A 21,249-nucleotide genomic window follows, 5' to 3' on the forward strand; every position below is an offset into this window, starting at 1 on the left:
CCTTCCCACCTCACTCATCTCTCTTGACCCTTTTAGGCTGGGTACACCATAACTGTCTGTGGACATGGTCTCTGCTCTGCTGAAGAGCATGAATCCTGCACTTCACTGTGGTCCCAAAGAACCAAATGGAGCTCAGTACAGGGAGCATATGGCAAAATTCTAATGAATAAGTTAAAATGAAATATTATCTGATCCTTAAAAAGTCACCATGTTGACATCTGAATAAAGCCTAGAGGAAAGGAAAGTCATACTTACTCTGGCGGGATAAATCCATGTTGTGGTGTTACTGTTAGGCAATGTGCTGGCCAGTACAACTCAAATTTCAGTAACCTCATGGAATTATTTAAAATCTGGAAACATGCAGTTTTTCCCAGATCACCTAATTATATAAGATAAATAAGATATAACTTACATTTAGCACTGGTGAAAAAGTCCAAATATTAATAAACAGTAAAAATGAATCCTAAATACCTTATTTTGCTTTACAGGAATTTCAAATCCCTGGTAAAATAAGACCTATTTATTTACTCTTGGAAACTACAAAGATACTGAACAAAGTACCACATCCTAAACAAAGAGAAAAAAGGACATCTGGAAACTGTTACCACCTGGTCTTATCTTTGGCATATACAATGGTACCAGATTTGTTCCTACTCTGAACCAACTACATTAATGTTAGGACTTAGTAAAATAGGCAAAGTACCAAATGAGTTCTTTGGGGCAAGGGATGTGGTGGGACGAAAGGCCCATGGGTGAGTGGCCCTGACATATGTAGAATTGGGAGCTTGGGATGAGGACCATGGCCTTGTGCTGGACAATGCTCTGCATGAACGTGAGGCAGGTCTCACAAAGACCTACGTGGAGAAGGACCTGAGCAAGCCACTGGCCATGTTTGCATACAGTCCATGAACATTACTAGATGTGCCATAGGCTCAGAGTCAGTAGAGCCTTGGTTTCCAGAGCTCACTCTTCTGCTGTTGTTGGTATACTCACAAGGAGAAGGAGCTATCAAAATCAAGTGTTCAGGCTGGACAGCCCACATTTCCTTCAAGGATGAGTTATCTTGAGGTGGGCGAACAGCTTGTGAAAGAAGCGGAGAACCTTGAGGACCTTTAACCGGCAAAACATCCAAAGAAATATTGCCACCATGTTTCCCAGAACTGTCAGATTCACTACAGAGAGAGACAGAAACGGAGGAGAGGAAAGAAATTAAAAATGATAAAAAGCTTATGACTACGAATGTTAACCATTTGCCATGCACTACAAGTGAAATACCATGTTTTCTTGCCAACATTTTTCTGTGATGTTTTACTTTTATTGAAATATAATAACGTAGGGGTGCCTGGGTGTCTCAGTCTGTTGAGTGTCCGACTTTGGCTCAGGTCATGATCTCGTGGTTCATGGGTTCGAGCCCTGCATTGGGCTCTGTGCTGACAGCTAGCTCAGAGCCTAGAGCCTGTTTCGGATTCTGTCTCCCTCTCTCTCTGACCATCCCCTGCTCACACACTCTCTCTCTCTCAGAAATAAATAAAAATATTAAAAAAATTTTTTTTTAAACAAAGAAATAATGTTCTAAAAAAAAAAACAAAGGAAACTAATAATGTTCTGCTTTTAAAAAAAAAGATGAAAAGCCAAACTGTGTCACCTTTTTCTATGAATTCTTCCTAAGTCTAAAAATATTTAGGGGTGCCTGAGTGGCTCAATCAGTTAAGTGTCTGTGATCTAGTGGTCTGTGAGTTCAAGCCCTGCGTCAGGCTCTCTGATGACAGTTCAGAGGCTAGAGCCAGCTTCCCCCTCCCTCTGCCCCTCTCCTGCTTGCACTCTGTCTCTGTCTCTCAAAAATGAATAAACATTAAAAAAAAAAAAAATAAACATTTAGTTAAAACTAAAAGTGCGTTATATAATATACTGTGTATCTTTCATGAATAAAAGTTCACTGTGTATTGTTAAAGTAATGTTTAAAAAACACAGTATAGGTCTAATATTATTATGCTAATCTTTAATTAGAATACTGAATGATTTAATTTCTTTCCTGTCTTGACTTCAGCATGCCATCTGAAGTTTCCTAAAAAATTTACCAGAAAACTACCCAATACTAAGACTTTTTAAAAACAACAAAACTCTTTTTTTATTAAAAATTTTTTTTAAATGTTTATTTATTTTTGAGAGAGATAGAGACAGAGCACCAGCGGAGTAGGGGCAGAGAGAGAAAGACACAGAATCTGAAGCAGGCTCCAGGCTCTGAGCTGTCAGCACATAGCCCGAAAGGGGCTCAAACCCACAAACTGCAAGATCATGACCCAAGCCGAAGTCGGACGCTCAACTGACTGAGCCATCCAGGTGCCCCAAAAACAACAGAATTCTTAATGTATCTATAACTGTACAACAAGAACTGGTTTCATGATGCTAACACCAAATAAAGTATTCTGGGCAAAATACTATGGGGTAAGAAATGCGGGCAAAATACTATGGGGTAAGAAATGCTGATGAGGCTTAAGATTTTTTTTAAGTGTTAAAAGTGTTTTCTAATAAGCCTTAGATTATTAAAAAACTGTAACTCAAATAAATTTTGTAATCACAGTAGCACATGATTTAACTGAAGTTCAACTGGGTAGTGCCCAAATTCTCCTACCATACAGCAGAGCTACTTCTTTACTTCAAGTAGACACTCAGCAGATAGTGGGAATCCTTTCCTCACCTCTTAGCCACTGACCTCTTTACTCACTCCTTTTCAAATCAGACCTCTATTGCCCCAGATAAATAATGAAGGCACCAGCCAAAAATTCAGAAATAATTTTTAAAAAATTATAAAGCTGATCCTTAGCTTTTTAGTTTCCTAAGAACCAGTTTCTCACAATTCAAGTGAATTTCAAAATAATTTTTAATGTAAATGCTATCTTTATTTGAGTACATATTTCAGAAAAAAATTATCATTAAAAGTACAGGGATCCTTTTAATATATTGTTGAATTGAGTTTTTTAATATTTTGTTAGGATTTTTACATCTGTATTCAGCAAGGATAATGACCTATAATTTTCTTTTTCTGTGGTGTGTTTGCCTGGTTTCATTATCAGAGTTCAGAAGACTAAACTAGTTAGTCTAAACTAGTTAGACTAAACTAGTTAGAGACTAAACTCTCTAAACTAAAGAGAATTTAGAAGACTTCCTTCCTCTTCCGTTTCTAGAATAATTTGAGAAGGATAGATGCTAGTTTTTTGTATAGCAAAGAAATCATCAAAACAAAATGTAAAGGCAACCTACCGAAAGGGAGAGGATACATACAAATCATTTAACTGATAAGAGGTTAATGATCCAAATTACATAAAGAACTTACACAACTCAGGATCTAAAAAATAAATAGCCTGATCAAAAAAATGGGCAGAGGACTTGAATAGACATTTTCCCAAAGAAGACATACAGATGACCAACAGGCACATGAAAAGATGCTCAACATCACTAATCATCAGGGAAATGTAAATCAAAACCAAAATGAGAAATCACCTCACACCTGTCAAACTGACTATTATCAAAGGCAACAAATAAATGGTGGCGAAGACGGAGAGCAAAGGAATCTCATATGCACTGCTGGTGGGAATGTAAACTGGTGCAGTTCCTAATGGAAAATAGTATGGAGGTTCCTAAAAAATTAAAAATAAAGCTACCATATGATCTAGCAATTCTATTCTGAGTATTCATCCAAAGAAAACGAAAACACCAACTGGAAGAGATACATGCACCCCTGTGTTCACTGCAGCATTAAAATAGCCAAGATACAGAACAAACCTGTGTCCATGACAAATGAATGGATGAAGATGTGGTTTATATACCCAGTGGAATACCAGTCATTAAAAAGAATGAACTCTAACCATTTGTGACAACATGAACCTACAGAGTATTATGCTAAGTGAAATAAGTCAGAGAAAGACAAATACTAGATGATTTCACCTATATGTAGAATCTAAAAAGCAAAATGATTGAACAGCCCAAAAAATCAGACTCTTAGACACAGGAAACAAACTGTTGGTTACAGGAGGCAGAGAGAGGGGTTAGGGGTGGGTGGAATAGGTGAAGGAGATTAAGAGGTACAAACTTCCACTTATAAAACAAATTATGGGGATGGAATAGCTAGCATAGGAAATATAGTCAATAATATTGTAATAAGTTTGGTGACAGATGATAACTATAATTGTAGGGATCATTTCATTTCACAATGTATAAAAAAATCAAATCACTATAATGTAAATCTGAAATGAATAGGATTGTTATATGTTAATTATACTCTAAAAAAAATTTTTTTTTAAAGTATAGGGAAAAGAGAGCAAGCTTGAATGAGCTGGAGGCGCCAGGTAGGTGGGTTTGAGTCAGCTCTCAGTTGGTGGCTGGGACCTACAGAGAACCCTCGAGCCAGTATGAGTTGGCAACAATGTGCCAAGGAGACAGCCCGCGTGATGAGACTGGTTAAAAACAGGAGGACAGAGTAAAATGCAAATAGACTGAGGATAATGAAGGCAGATTCTCAGTACTGGAGTTACCAGTGTAAACTTATGATTTCAACATATTTATAAACAGATGTGGATACTTGTGGATTTATATAAAATGCATGTATTTCCTAGTTCTGTCCACGGAGAGGGGCCTAGAATTACTAACACCTGAAAAGCAATAGCACACTTACTACTCATATCCCAGTTTTTAATACCATTTTCTACTAAAAGGAACTGGGACAGGAAATGCATAAGACAAACCTAGAATAACAATCGTGCCACTGAATAAGAAGCCAGATTAAGCAACCGAATGAGGACAGTAAAGGATTTATATTGAATCCACCAGTCCGCCTGAATATAAGTAAGTACAAAAAAGAAGGTGAAGTAAATCTCCTCCACTCCTTCCACTAGAGAGAGTGGAAAGACAAATAGTAAATGTAAAAAGACAGAATTAGAAAATCACTACTTGGTATATAAGACATTACTAATATGATTCAAGCAATAATCATCACCAGGTGCTACAAGTTTGGTAAGGAACAAGATAACTCATCATCTCTAAGGATCTTTCTTTAATATATTTATTAACTACCATGGAGAAACCTGGCAGACACCATTTTAGCTAAGGGGAATCTGCATGGACTCCGTGGACTAGATGTTAGTACTGTAACGACACTAAGGTCCTAATCTGGCTGGGTTTAATATAGCTATATCGGAGATGGTCTGTGTTTTTGGGAAACAGGATGAACTGGTCATCATGCCTGCAATTTACCCTTAAAAGGTACAGAAAAATGTTATATACACATAAACAATAATAAAGGAAATGTGGTAAAATGTTAGCAACCGGGGAATCTCAATGCAGATAGCATCTGTACTATTTTTAAACTTTTCTATAAATTTGAAATTATTTCAACTTAAACTAAAATATAAAGATGAAGTAAACATTTTGAGGCAAAAAAGTACAGAAAAAGATCTGCGCTACTAGGAATTAAATTATCTTGAAACATGGTGAAAGATGTTTTGTTTGTCTATTTTACCTTTTAGATTCTAAGCTAGCTTTGAAAGAAGGCTGAAGGAATTCACTGCTAGACACGGAATTTTTGAATTCTCCAATGACTGAAAGTATAATTTTACGCATGTTTCCATAAAAGAGCTGAATATCGTTAGGCCGTTGAGGAAGATCATACACTGAAATAGAAAATAATGTTTGAAATACATGAATCTTCACATAATCACACCACAAAAATAACAGATAAATGTATACATTCACAGCAACCGAAGATTATTTTCTTAGGTTGGTGTAGGTGACATTCAATGTTTACAACTACTGACAAGTACGAAATTATAGGAAGCTCAGGCTCTGGCCTTGGATCTGGTGACTTAACCTCTCTAAGATTTTGTCTCCTCAAGAATAATATAAAATATTATGATCCATCTCAGGGGTTGTTGTGAGCACTAAAATATGAATGTGTTTAAAGCTATATATGGCAAAAAGCTGACTGTGGGCCAGGTACTGTTCTAATCCCTTCCTACATATTATTCTACTTAGCTTTCATAGCAACTCTTTGAGGTAGGAATTGTGTATTGCTTCGTCTGAAGATTGAGGAATCTGAAGCACAAAGAGGTTAAGGATACACAATTTATAAGTGGTGGTCTCACAGACATTTAACTTTAGCAAATCTAGAAACAAGTCAATAACATAACTAAATACGGCAAATTAATAAAATAATATTGAAATTGAGCATCTCTAGATTAGTCCACCTGGATTGATACATACAAGAAACTTTATAGAACATGTTTGTATTCTACATTAAAATTTTTTTTAATGTTAATTTATTTTTGAGAGAGAGAGAGACAGCACAAGCAGGTGAGGGGCAGAGAGAGAGGGAGACACAGAATCCTAAGCAGGCTCTAGACTCTGAGCTGTCAGCAAAGGGCCCAACACAGAGCACGAACTAACAAACCATGAGATCATGACCTGAGCCGAAGTTGGATGCTGAACTGACTGAGCCACCCAGGTCTCCCTGTATTCTACATTTAAATTAGACATTAAGAATGACACTTTTTAAATGAAAAATGTTTAAAAGAACACAGTAAGTGTAAATTGAAATTTACGCTTGTATCTGACTACAAAAGTTTAAATCAAGTGTGAAAATATTTGCCACAAATTACACATTTTGCAAACACAAGATTATAAATACCCATAATAGTAATATGCTCAAATGTTATTCAAAATAACCACATAAAAAGTTCAACTTCAAAATTCCTATAGGTGGATCTACTAAACTAACCAACACAAAACAAAGTGAGATTGTTTCCTCCCTTCCTCTGGATAATATACACACCACCTCAAGGACCCCAGTATTCTGGTGTTCCAAAGACCCACCTGAAGTCTCACCTCAACCCCATCTTAGATGAGTGGTCTTTACAGATTACTTGGGCTCTTGGTTGGATCTGTCAACACAACCCTTAATATTAACACATTTCTTGAATTTCTGTACATACAACTCCCTCTCCTTAGAATATCCTCCCCCAGTCTGGTCCCCATCTTCTGAATCTTATCAACTCCTCCCCATTCTTCAAGATACCTTAAGAGGCACCTCATTCTAAGTGGGGTACCCTTTCTCTGTGCTCTCCGGATTCCTCAACATAGCTCCATCATGGCACTTTTCATACCATACTTTAATCACCTGTCTTCCCCTTAGTCTGTAAAAACCTAAAGAACAAGGACTGCATTTTCTACCTTTATGGACTGGCAACCTCTACTCTCAATACATGTCCATTCAATCAATAAATGAAATGTTGCTAAATCATGCAACTGTGCCAAGCTCTGAACCACCATAAACTCATGCTACCTACTTTTAATCACAGTCTTCAGGATTTTTGTGGTAGGTTACTAAGTGTTTCCATCTACAAAGCACAGGTCAGTTTAATTCTGATTGGGATCTTTCTTACGATGAAGAGATAAGTAAGGTAAAATCAGAGGAGATGAAGTGGCAGAGATGGGTCTTGAATTGCTTCAATTATAAATCCAAGGTTCTTTCTATACTCTGCTGCCTTAACACACTGCTGACAAGATCCATTTCAAATCTCTTCACTACTTTTAACTATCCACCCCTACCATCCCTTTGGGCAGATGATCTAGACTCCTAATTAATGAAAAGATCAGAATGTGCTACATCAACTCTACATAGGCATATGGTAAATATGAAATTTACCATTTCATATTTTAGAAGTAATATATACTTTACCGTTAGAAAAAACTAGAAAATAGGAGTGCCTGGTTGGCTCAGTCAGTTAAGTGTCCAACTCCTGTTTTCGGCTCAGGTCATGATCTCACAGTTTGTGAGCCCCAACATGGGGCTCCCTCTCTGTGTCCCTCCCCCACCTTCTCTCTCCCTCTCAAAATAGATAAACCTAAAAAAAAAAAAAAACAACCTAGAAAACAAAAATGAGGGAAAAAAACACTACCACCTGAAATTCTACTACCAGAACATAACCACTATTAATATTTGGTGTCTATACTCCTGCGATTTTACCTATGTAGCTGTATATAGACACATTAAATTATTTTTACCATGAGACCTTAATATGCAACTTTAAAATAATAAAGTTATTTTAAAATAAAATACTATGACTTTCTCATGTCTTTAATATATAATCATATCACTATTTTAATAGTTTCAACATATTCTATTACATAATCAAACAATGCCCTATTCTTGGACCTTGAGGTTACTTCTTGCTATTATAAACAACACTGTAGTAAAAATCTGTCCATTTTCACACAATCTGTATGTGTCAAGACATGTTTTATCAGTAATAACCAACATTAGATGCTTAAATGGTTCAGCTCAAATAGAGCTAAATACCTAGGTTGGAGTTATTCCACCACTGTCTATTTTGAATTTATTTATTTATTTATTTTTATTTTATTTATGTATTTTTTTTGCCACCATCACATCCTCCATAAATTGCATAGCTGGCACAGAAATCTCAAAACGAGCTCAGGTTTGCAATGATTAAATCTTAAATAGTAATTACTCTGGGTTTAATGATACATTCTCCTGTTTACAAGTCTACCCTACCCATAGAGTAGATGTCATAAGATTATTCCTAACATCTAACATTAACATAGCAAAGCTCTCTCATTTTATCTTCACAACAATTCTGCATGTATGAGAAGACAGATATTAATTCTCTCGTTTTACAAATAAGGAAACTGAATCTCAGTGACATCCAAAGCCATAGAGCAGAACTGTGGCTCAAACTCAGCCTAACTCCACGATCTAAACTAATACTCTTCCTCCTTATACCACATCACTAGACCTAGATAAATCTTTTGGGTCATTTGTAGAACCAAGAGATGATGAAATTCTTACCTTCAGTTACTTGTAACTCATTCTGAAATGTTTCAGCAAAATCAATGTTCTTCAGCACACTATGTTCTGGAAGTATTTGTTCTATAATCCCTGGTTTATGCAATAGGGCTCTGCCAATAGAGTTTTTTATTCAAAAATGATTTTGTACAAATTTGATTTTCATTAGTGTATTTGGCAAATCTCACAAACAGCATGCATGGTTCATCAGTATATAGATCTCATGTCTTAAATCCTAACATAAGTAATTTTTTAAAAAAAAAAATTTGTTTTGGAAGTTCCCTTAAAAGTTATACATGGAAGTACAGTCATCAATTTCAGTTAAATATTAACATCAAAACAAGAACTCCCTAATATAAGAGTAGAAAGAAGAGTAAAATTAGATTCTTTTCAGGTCTTACATTTTCATTATTTGTAAGAATTTGATCACAGTTAGAAATCTGTCCCAAAAAAAAACCAAAATAATATACCAAGAACATGATATAAGTACATGAGAGAGGGACATTTAAATTATCATGTAACTATATTTACCTGGCCTCTTCTAGAGCATTTCTGAGGTGAGTGAACTGAAATGTAAATTTCTCTGTAATACTCAGAGGTTCACAAACAAAAGAAATCTCATTACTGTACATATATAGCAAAGAGGAGATCTAAAACAGTATGCTGATTTTTATATCCCAGTAGAGAAAAAGGGAAAAATAAAAACCAATACCCAGTAATCTAATTTCTCCAAATGTCAGTTTCTGTATCTAAAATACTTACTTGAGAAACAACATCGGGTTCAAAGTTGGGCTATTTTATTGGGTTTATTTTAACATCATGTAGCAAATTATCACTCAAATCCCTTTTTAAACATTTCAAATATCTTCAACAGATTAAAAATAAAACAATTTCCTAAATTATGTTTCAAAATAAAGCAGAGCAGAGCACAAAGGATTGGAAGAAGGAAATATGTGTATATGCATATACCCTCCCCCAGTGGGAGCTAATGATTTCCTATTGACAGATGAAATGTTGTAAGCTTCTTTTATTTTTTATATTCAGTCCTCTAGGCTAGGAAACAAAATTTTATAGTACAAGAATTTTGAATTCAACATACAAGAATGTTACCTATGTTTAAATCACATCTAAATCTAAATGTCTAAATTTGACAACATCTCTGTATATTAAACTATATTTAGAGGTACCAAATTTTCTAGAAGCACTTGCTTTAAGCCAGCATGTGCTTTAACATCCTACACACTTCTAAACATGACTTGATCCTTGCCAATAATTCACAACATTCCTAGAAATACTACAAATAAGTCAGGTGTTTATACAATATATTCTTTCAGTAGTTCTTAAATCTTTTCTAAACTTGACCTACCATCATTAGGAAGATTGTCCTGTGACGAGGTGCCTATTTGCATAAAGGAGAAGGGGCACAATACATATGTCTGGAAAAGAAGGCACACTGCAAATATAGCAGATGTGTTTCCTACAGGCATTTCTTGCCTCACATCATGGTGGACTATCAGCCACAGAAATTTTACCAAGATTTTTTATCTACTGGTTCACTAATAAATAGCTGAGCATGTTCTATAAATTTCAAGTCCAAACCATTTTTAAGCTTTCATTATTTCTACTGAATAGTTCCCAACATGTAATATAAGTAACCTACCTTCGATACTGCTGCCTCGAGATTTCATCGCCACCAAAGAAGTAAATAGTTGACAATTCTGTCACAGTTGTAGAACTGCTCTCTCTCGCTGGTGGATTATATATTATAGTAACATCCTGATGCCAAGAAAAAAAAAATCCGGAGTGAACATTAAATATTTTTCTTAGGTCATTTCATTCTGAATTAACTATCAAATGAACCTAAACATTCAACAGACATGGATGCATATGACAGTGTTTCTGAGTAGGTAAGTACTTCCATTCTTTTATTATTTTCAAATATTAGTTTCTACTCATAAAATACATAATTAATTTAACCTAAAAATGAATTCATAGTTTTAGTGCACAGACTCATACTTACTTCTTGTGTTTTTTCCTTGAGCACAAATTTATCTGGAAAAATCCTTAATACGTTAGGATCCAGCAAATTTTTTTTCTGAGAATCCTTAAAACCTACTGCTTTAACAAAAGCTGCCCGAGTACCAGTATTATGAACAGAAAAAACAATTCTACTTTCTTTGCCGGGTATTAAGTCATTCACTGTTACCATGTAACTGTCAGACAACTTTTTAACATCTTCCAAAATAAGATTACTTGTTCCTCCATATCCAGACAGAGGTATCTAAAAGCAGAAAATATATAAATCCAAAATTATTTTTATGTAAGTAGAAAGATTACATTAAAGCCAGAAAAGAAAACCCATACTGATTTAATAAAGTTAAAATTATTAGTCTTGGGGCCCCTGAGTAGCTCAGTTGGTTAAGTGTCCGACTCTTGATTTCTCATGATTCGTGAGTTCGAGACCCGAGTCGAGCTCTGTGCTAACGGTGTGGAACCTGCTTAGAATTCTCTCTCCACCCCCCCCGTCCCTCCCCCAACCATGCTCTCTCTCAAAAATAAACAAACATTTAAAAAAATATTATTCTTTGCATATTTTGGCTGGTAGTTCCCCACTTCCAGCCCAGCACTGTATTAAAGAACTGGTCTTAGGAGAAAAACGAAGAGTTACAAAATCACTTACCTTCCAATATGCTAAATTATTTCACTGTTATAAAAGCCAAGCTTAGATAATAAAGGAATAAAAGATAAGTATAGATAAACTTGCTTAAGAAGTGTTTAGGGTGGGGGCACCTGGGTGGCTCAGTTGGTTAAGCATCTGACTTTAGCTCAGGTCATGATCTCAGTTTATGGGTTAGAGGCCCATGTCAGGCTTTGTGGTGACAGCCTGGACCCTTCTTTGGATTCTGTGTCTCCCTCTCTCTCTGCCCCTCTCCTGCTCACCCTGTCTCTCTCTCAAAAATAACAATGAAGAAAAAAAAAAGGAAGTGTTTAGGGTGGTACATAATGTTTGTAATATACTTTGAAATGCATACAAAAAGATGAATTGATGGATGGTTAGATATGTGATAAAGTAAATATAGCAAAAACATTTAATTGTGGAATCTAAGTGCTAGGGTGAGGGTTCACCATATAATTCTTCCAACTTCCCAGTAATTCTCAATTTTGAAAATGAAATGTGTTGGTGAAAAAAACCTATTGTTCTATAATCCTGTTAGCTTTTGGTCTACCAGAATGAGAAAGAAGTGTGCCAAAGGGACCAAACAGAAGCCAAGAATTCAAACAACTCTCAAGAGGATAGACCCCGGGTAGCTGGGGTGCAGACTGGAGGCAGGCTTTAGGTGCCAACTGGTGCTGTCTCTAAGCCAGGCTGCTTGCACAGGGCTCAGCACTACCAGGAAAGAAGGATTCACAGAATAAAGTCTATAAATAAAAATGGAGGAAAACAGGTATGCTGCTCAGAAACTAGCTTTCCATACTTTTTTTTTTTTAAGGTTTTTTTTTATAATTTATTTCTAGGAGAGAGAGAGAGAGCGTGAGCAGGGGAGGGTCAGAGAGAGAGAGGGAGTCACAGACTGAAACAGGCTCCAGGCTCTGAGCTGGCAGTCAGCACAGAGCCCGACGCGGGGCCCGAACCCGTGAACCGCGAGATCATGACTTAAGCGAAAGTCGGACGCTTAACCGACTAAGCCACCTAGGCACCCCAAGCTATCCATACTCTTTAAAATGCGCTCCTTTAAAAATGACCTATCATTCCTAATTATTAATATAGTTCTAGGGTACCTGGGTGGCTCAGTCATTAAGCATCTGACTTTGGCTCAGGTCATGATCTTACAATTGATGAGTTTGAGTTCCACTTCAGGTGAGCCTCGCTTCTCTCTCTCTCTCTGCCCCTATCTCACTTGTGCCTTCCCTTTCTTTCTCAAACAATGTAAGAAAATAAACAAAACAAAATAAAAAGAATTCCAAAGAATACCTTGCAAACTTGAAAACATCAATAGCTTATTTTGAGTCTTATTATGTACTTAAAATAACATTTTGAAAAATTAAATCTAGCAATCGCATAAATTGGGTGTTGGCTTGCCAAAATGAGTAGATTAGTAGCATTTTATTTTGTAATTTAAAAAAAATTTCAATGTTCATTTTTGAGAGAGACAGAGTGGGATAGGGGCAGAGAGAGGGGGAGACACAGAATCCAAAGCAGGCTCCAGGCTCTGAGCTGTCAGCACAGAGCCCAACATAGAGCTTGAACCCATGAAAGAGGAGACCATGACCCGAGCCAAAGTTGGATGCTCAACTGAACTAAGCCATCCAGGCATCCCTGGATTAGCAGCATTTTAAAGTGCTTCAGATCTGAAGCTCCTACAAATCCCTCCTCAGAGTGAGCTTTTGATAGTTTCAAAAGCCGAAAGTGTTTCTAATTTCTCTTCCCACAGAAATTTGCAAGTAAATTTTATGTACAAAACTAGAAAACAGGGAAAAAGTTAGCTTTTGAACACACACAGTATAAACATTCTTCCTGTATTCTCAAAGACTAAGGAATCACAAAGAATTGCTGAGTAAAAGGTTAAGAAAAAGAATGATGAAATAAAACGATATCTGACCAATGCTAATAGATGCAAAGATTCAAAAGGAAAAACTACTGTTCTAGAGCAGGGTTTCTTAACCTCAGCACTGCGACGTCTTGAGCTACATTGTTCCTTGTGGTGGGGGCTGCCCTGTGCTTTGCAGGGAGTTCAGCTATACCCCTGGCTTCTACCCACTAGATGCCAGTAGCACCCTTTTCCCACCCCCAGTTATCACAACCAAAAATGTGCCTTGTATTGCCAATTGTCCTCTGGAAGGTAAAACAGCCTCTGGTTGAGAATTACTGCTCTATAGGACTGGAAAACAGAGGCAGTATGAACACCTAGAGCCTGCACAAAACAAGCTTCGCAGTCGAGCAGTCTGAATTTGAACTCATTCTGAATGACTTACTGCCATGTAAGAAACATGACCGTGGCAAGCAGCTCTCTAGGGCTGTTTCCATATGTGCAGAATGAAGACTGGTATGATCTCAGACAGTTATTCTGAAGATAAAGTATGATATGTCATGTAGTGATGATTAAGAGTAGTGTCTGGCAGGGGTGCCTGGGTGGCTCAGTCTGTTAAGCGACCGACTTTAGCTCAGGTCATGATCTCATAGTCCATGAGTTCGAGCCCTGTGTTGGGCTCTGTGCTGAGAGCGGAGCCTGCAGCCTGCTTTGGATCCTGCGTCTCCTTCTCTCTCTGCCCTTCCCCAGCTCGTGCTATGTCTCTTTCTCTCTGTTTCAAAAATAAACATTAAAAAAAAGAAGAGTAATGCCTGGCATATACTCAGCATGCATTAAATATATTTTTATTGCAGTCCCACTGTGCTTTATAGTACACAGAGCATAATTTCACTTTTTCCTCAAAACCAAACCAGGACGACAAGTGAGTGAAGCATGAGTGAGTAGAGACTGATCCAGGGTGAGTGTGAAGAACAGTGGCAGGACTGTTCCCAGTCTCTCATCACTACAGTTAAGTGCTCTTCCACCACTGTACCAGGCTTCTTATCTCCACAATGTACATCAGTGCTGGTAGTCAGTCTTCCTGTGAGATAAAGGCCATATTCATCTCTGCACTTCAGGTCCCCATTCAGCCCACCTCTGAGAGGACAGGTGGCATCTACATAGAGAGGACTCCCACTAGGATCCTACTTTGTCTAAAGGTCAGCCTGAACTTCTGCTGGTGACTATCAAATCAAATGGTCTTGCACTAAACCACTAGGGAATTATTAGTTCTCCAGAAATTCTTACTTAAGAATAACCTTAACATCTTGGCTAGTTAACTTGAAACTAACTGAAATATATTCAGGATGGGGTGCCTAGGTGGTTTAGTCAGTTAAGTGTCTGACTCTTGATTTCAGCTCAGGTCAGGACTTCAGGGTTTGTGGGTTTGAGCCCCAAATCAGGTTCTGCTCTAGCAGCACAGAGCCTGCTTTAGATTCTCTCTCCCTCTCTCTCTGCCCTTACCACCCCCCCCACCTCAAAATAAACACTCTTTANAAAAAAAAAGGTGGCACTTGGGTGGCTCATTGGTTAAGCGTCCAATTCCTGATCTCGGCTCAGGTCATATTCTCACAGTTTCTGAGTTCAAGCCCCATTGGCAGTGCAGAGCCTGCCTAGGATTCTGCCCCTCCCCCATTCATGTGCACATGCATACACTCTCTCAAAATTAAAAAAAAAAAAGAAAGAAAGAAAGAGATAGATTCAGGATAGTCTAAAAGATACAGCCTATTTAGTCCTCTCCATAAAACACCTGATACATACTTGAAACCAGATCATCAGGATATGTGGTACTTTGGCATTGTGTCTTGGGCTCACATATAAGGATGTTCTTTCTAAAAATGACCAGTTATACCTTTTTTTTTTTTAAAGTAAGTAAAATCTACCCCGAAAATGTGAGGCTAAAACTCACAACCCTGAGATCAAGAGTTGCATGCTCTACTGACTGAGCCAGTCAGGTGTCTGACCACTTGCATGTTTAAACAATTTTGCCCACCATAAGATTGTGGTGGGCAAGTGAAGAGCTCCACAGAGAATATGTCAAGCTTCAGCATCAAAATAAAGGCCAGATTTTCCATAAATATCTATTGTTTTAAAATAAATGTTTAGGTATTGTTAATCTTGCAACCTATCACATTCCCTCTTTGACTCTAGAAAATGGACCAAAGTTTTAGCCCCAGCCCCACAGCCAAAAACTGTGCAGATTTAACATGTGCATTTTTATGGAGCTTGAGTTTCATCTGACTACCCTGGTCCTCTCCTTTTCTCAATGATTTACCACCTTTATTTCTTACTGTTCTGAATATAACTAAAGAAATGAGTTGAAATCCTTTTTAAAAATTACACTGGGAAGAAAAAAACTGTAAAAGCTCTTGTCAGAAGACAGGGAAATACACAAGAGTCTCTTAATGACTGAGAATAAACTGGATTGATGGAGGCAGGTGGGTGGGAGATGGGCTCTAAGGAGGGCACTTGGTGGGATGAGCACTGGGTACTGTATGTAAGTGATGAATCACTGAATTCTATTCCTGAAACCAATATTGCACTGTTAACTAACTAAAAATTAAACAAATTAATAAAATAAAAGCTCTTGTCTTTGTAGCCCTAGTTCTGGAACAGAATCTGGTAAATGGTATCAATAGGTATTTTGCTGAGTTGAAAGAGTACAATTTACTTGGAGAGTCAGTATCTTTAAACAGTCTGATCTGGATTCACCAAAAAATGTGTTCCTGTAAAATTGGGTACATTTCAAAATTCTCAAACTGAAATGAAAGTTAAAGGTGTGAGAAGAGAATGTTTCTTTTAAGAATACTATGGAAGCTATTTTTATAACATGACCCTTGTACAAAGTACATAATTATTCCCTAACTTATTTGTAAAGCAAGGCAATCACCTATTTTGACTTAGAAAAAGCAGAGGATATATAATTTAACAATATTAAACAAACAGTTACAACATGTCAGAAACTCCATGGGAAGACAAAAAGCAATTAAAATCATCTTACCGTGAACTTAATGCCTGGTTGTGATCGAATTCCCAGTTGTTTAATTTCTAGTTTAGCCAACATACAAGATAATCGAGTAGGTGCAAATAACACAGAGATATAAATGTCTTCCTTTGGACGCATTCTAATCTCACAGTTACTGGTCAGTCGCTCTTCTGAACCAAAAGTGTGCTGAAGCTACAATTTAAAAACAGTCACTACATACAAGAAAGCAGGAACAAAATAAAGCTACCACCAAACCAAAGCTTCAAAGATGAAGCACACATAATGGTCTGCACATGTAAGTGCTTTGAAAGAATATGAAATAGCACTGTGCACACTACAAACCTGAAAGCAGTCCTGGTCTTGTCCTCTAATGAGCAGTCGCAGATGCTGGGTTGTAGATGTACAATTATTTCTTAAAGCTAGCTTCTGAAGCCTAGAAACAAGTACACATTGTAAATGTGGTTTTCCTCCACAGATGTTGCTACCGCTGTGAAAACAAAGTCAAGTAAAACTAACTGCCATGTTTAGAGATGGACTGGATTGCATATGCTACTTTACTAGTAGCCCTGCAAAGGTATCTCCACAATTCTGAAAACATACATTCCCCATTTCTGAAAACATCCATTAAAGACTCACCTTGTCACAGCAACTTTTTGGCTTAAATGCTCTCCTATTATAGCTCCNATTTATACTAAATATATAAATCTTACCTGTCTTATAAAACAATGAAAATCCAAATTAACAAATTCATTAAGTTGCTAAGTCAGTACCACACTTAGCTTGAATACTGAGTTTTCATGGCAACAAGGAATCCCAGGCACACTGCTTAGATTTTTTTTCACTCTATGAGCCTCATTTGCACAATTAGTTTTTAAACAATATATTGAATTAACCATTTAAAAAGTTACAATATGCAAAAAAATAAAGATAATAAAAAGTTACAATATGCAAGTAGAATAGACTTAAAAATACTAGCTAGCTGGTGGTTAAAAAAAAAAATCCTTCAATCTTTGAAAATATTCAAATTTTCTCTTCACCGGAGAACAGAGAACACATGAGTAAATCTCCATTTTACTCAAATTTTGAAGAGTGGCAGTTAAATTAGTTAAACTGTGCTCTATGTCTTGTCCACCTTGGGATGAAGGAGAAAGTTGCTGAGCTCAACCTAAGAATAAAATCTAAGACCTACAGGGGTGCTTGGGTGGCTCAGCTAGTTAAGCATCTGACTCTTGCTTCCAGCTCAGGTCATCATCTCATGATTCGGGAGATGGAGCCTTGCACTGGCTGTCAGTGCAGAGCCTGCTTGGGATTCTCTCTCTCCCTTTCTCTCTGCCCCTCCACTGCTTGAGTGCTCTCTCTCTCAAAATAAATAAAGATTAAAAAAAATTTAGGGGTGCCTGGGTGGCTCAGTCACTTAAGCATCCAACTCAGCTTGGAATCCTGAGCTTAATTTTCAGCTCAGGTCATGATCTCATGGTTCATGAATTCAAGGCCCGCATGGGGCTCTGTGCTGACAGTGTGGAGACTGCTTGCGATTTTCTCTCTCTCTGCCTCTCCCCTGCTCATTCTCTCTCTCTCTCAAAATAAATAAACATATAAAAATTTAAACCTAAGGCCTGAGGAAAGCATTCACAGAACACTAAGACCAAAAAAAAAAAACAAACTTTAAAATTGTTTATTTTTATCTATTTTTAAAGAAATGTGGTTATCATTTGCAACTAGTAATCAAGTGAAGGGAGAGGGGCGCAGTTTCTAGTTTCAAAAAGGAACTATACAAAATAAAAAGGGTTAACACCTTTATTATGTAGAGTCTACATAAAATAATAATTAAAAAAATTACTAAATCCTAACCAACAAATAGCCAAAGCACATGTGCAGACTTATGAGAGAGAAATCAATAAATGAATGAATATATGGAAAAATGCAGAACTTCAAAAATTAAAAAATATCAAACTGGAATGAAATACCACTTTGGACCACTTTACCCTTAGAAAATGTAATTTTAATTTATTAATTATCATTCTATCTGTAACTGAGGCAAAATCAATTACTCAACGAGAACACTGCCCCCAAAATTATATATGAATTTTTTTCTCTTTCCTCTGGAAGAAGAGCTCACTTCAAATCTCCCTTTTGCAACAAGAACCTTCTCCCACAAAGGCAGGCAGGGAGCAGGCAAGTACTGCATCAGAAGGGCACCAGCATCCCCTTGCCCTCTGTTTCTGGGTCCTCTCCTAGCAGTCACTGGGTCACAGCCTCTGACTGCCTCCTAGGATATTTCTTAGGGAGAGAAAATAGGACGACCCTTTCTAAGCAGGGTTTTAGACCATCTCTTTATCATAAACACTGCTGCAACATCCTTATAAAGGAGCAGCAGGAGATATTTGGGGTGGGAAAAATCATCTTTCTATGCAGGACATTACAATGGAATTAAGGGAACTACAGAAACATAAGCTAAGCAGGCACCGCACTAAATACTGTACATATATCAGCATGTTACCTGTGGATCTACTGCTTTCAACAAACCCACTTCTAGCCATCATGTGGTGCAGCATCCACAGACTAAGATCCTTCTCACAGGACTGGTGAGCTCCTCCAGGCTGTGTTAAGGTATCTAACCAACTATAAACAGGGGCTACGACAGCTTTTCAGATCAATTCCCTGTCCTGGCACGGGGCTTACACTTACATCTGTTGGATCAGAAGGTAGTCCATGAATCTCCATGAAGAAGTGAAGTCAAGAAATAAAGGAGGATGGCCGGAAAGCCTTTCACTTAGGAGAGGGCCAGGGAAAAATGCCAATGAAAGTCCAAAAGCACACACAAGATAGTGCCCCCATTTTCAACTTAACTAATTTCTGATTTAAAAAAAAGTTTAACAGTAATTTTGTTTCAGATGAGCTGTAAGATTTCAAGATGTTCTGGCATCTGGAACAGCTAGATTTTAAGAGCAGCCATCTCGGGGCGCCTGGGTGGCTCAGTCGGTTAAGCGTTCGACTTCGGCTCAGGTCATGATCTCACCGTTCGTGGGTTCGAGCCCTGCGTCGGGCTCTGTGCTGACAGCTAGCTCAGAGCCTGGAGCCTGCTTCAGATTCTGTATCTCCCTCTCTCTGACCCTCCCCTCCTCATGCTCTCTCTCTCTGAGAAAGAAATTAAAAAAAAAAAAAAAAAAAAGAGCAGCCATCTCTACTCTATTAATCATCTATTGCAAATTTTATCACAAGATAAGAGAATTCTGTAAGGAACAACACAAGTATGCTTTATAGCCCTTACTGAGCTCTCTTCTGCCTTTGACTTAAAGGAAAGAGCAGTTACAGAATAAGCTGTGTATCAACAGGGATACTCAATAGCTGACGCTTGCAAGGGTCTGTACGGTGATAATGACTATGATTGTTACGGCATCTGGAAAGTGATCTTCTTCTTCCTTTTACCTTAGACATCGATGGCTGAGCTGTACAGCTATGTTATTTTGACCACCTTCTATGGCACAGAACTTCAAAGTCTCAAATCAGTACTTGAACGTGTACTGGTGCAGACCACAAACTAATGTTTTGGGGGAAAGTCTGGTGTACACTGTCCAGGTTCAACTGTATAGAACCAGAAAACTCTTCTATACAGGCACATGCCCTTGTTCAGCCCTTCCTTTCAATGTGTATTCCATCTCGACTGGCTGCAAAAAACAGATGACATAACCAACAATATAGGAGCTACCAAGGAGAGCACAATCCCTCAAACTCCCTGCCAATCAGGACTTTTTAAAGGTCTAGCTAAGAGAATCTTTACTGAGAGCTGCTTACAGAACATGCAGCCCACCATTCTTCTAGGTGCCTAACCTGTCTCAATCAAGCCACCACCTGCTTCAGAACTCAGAAAACACCTTCAGCTGGGTGGTCAGGTGTGACACGTGCAGACCAGACTGAAGCACCTTAAAGAGGAACATTCTGATGGGAGTATTTACTGTGAAGTAGTTTTACTTTGAGATTCGGCATACTGTATGGATTTCTCTTTGAAAGGACCCCTGGGGGGAAAAGAAAGAAAAACAAAAAAAAAAACAAAAAAAAAACAACAAAAAAAGAAAGGACTCCTGCAAGAAACACCTCAATTCTGGAGCAGGAACAGCTGTGCTCTCTCACACAGTAACTGGCTTGTTCTTAACCTCTGAACACTGTGACTTATTTTAGGATGATAGGGTTAGAGTCAGAGCCAAGTACAAGTCCCACATCAAGGCGAGTGCACGGGGTCTGCAGGTAAGCCTTCAGGTGCTACCTTTATGATGACCGTGTCTCATCTTCCCATGGCAGTCGGCCCTCAACTGTTTTTACCTTACTATGTCTTTATGAAAGCTGCTTTTCCAAGACAAGGTACAGATGACTACATGGATGGTTAAGCAGATGTATGAACTCTACAAAGATCAATTAGATCTTTTTTTGCACCGACAAAACTATAATTTTAAAGAAGTTAATTCTCACACCTGTAGTACAGATTCAGCCACAAGTTTCTTACCTCTCAGGTACCATAGAAATGTACAGGTAAAACATTTAAGTCAAACACAAAAATGCAAAATATGGAAGAGGAAACACTGAGGTTTCATAATTACCTAGGTTATTAATTAGAAGTGTTTACTATATTTGAGGTTGGTAAAAAAAATTAGCTAAGTTGCTAAGCTTATGAAAGGAAAAATATTGCTATATGTTATATGTCAATTTATTATCTCAAAGTTTATATTCATAATGTATAACCAAAGTGCGCATGAAAATAAGGTTCAAGATATAATTCACATTAAACTATGACAGAACAGATCTGCTCTATTAGAGATCTGTGTACTCTTTCTGGTACAAAG

The 21,249-nt window shown here is 37.6% G+C and overlaps 1 protein-coding gene across 1 annotated transcript in view; it reads right to left on the reverse strand.

The window, feature by feature from the left end:
* CEP192 (centrosomal protein 192) overlaps positions 1-21,249 on the reverse strand; it is a 128,356-nt gene that overhangs the window by 19,853 nt on the left and 87,254 nt on the right. Inside the window, exons 30-37 of the mRNA XM_077778236.1 lie at positions 16,754-16,844; positions 16,427-16,603; positions 10,878-11,138; positions 10,518-10,633; positions 8,861-8,970; positions 5,516-5,666; positions 994-1,172; positions 256-379 (exon numbers count right to left, since the gene is read on the reverse strand). Of these exons, the coding sequence (XP_077634362.1) occupies positions 256-379; positions 994-1,172; positions 5,516-5,666; positions 8,861-8,970; positions 10,518-10,633; positions 10,878-11,138; positions 16,427-16,603; positions 16,754-16,844 (1,209 nt within the window). The remainder of the gene's footprint in view (positions 1-255; positions 380-993; positions 1,173-5,515; positions 5,667-8,860; positions 8,971-10,517; positions 10,634-10,877; positions 11,139-16,426; positions 16,604-16,753; positions 16,845-21,249) is intronic.

This window comes from Crocuta crocuta, unplaced genomic scaffold, assembly GCF_008692635.1.
Source record: "Crocuta crocuta isolate KB4526 unplaced genomic scaffold, BGI_CrCroc_1.0 scaffold26, whole genome shotgun sequence".
NCBI classification, from domain to species: Eukaryota; Metazoa; Chordata; class Mammalia; order Carnivora; family Hyaenidae; genus Crocuta; species Crocuta crocuta.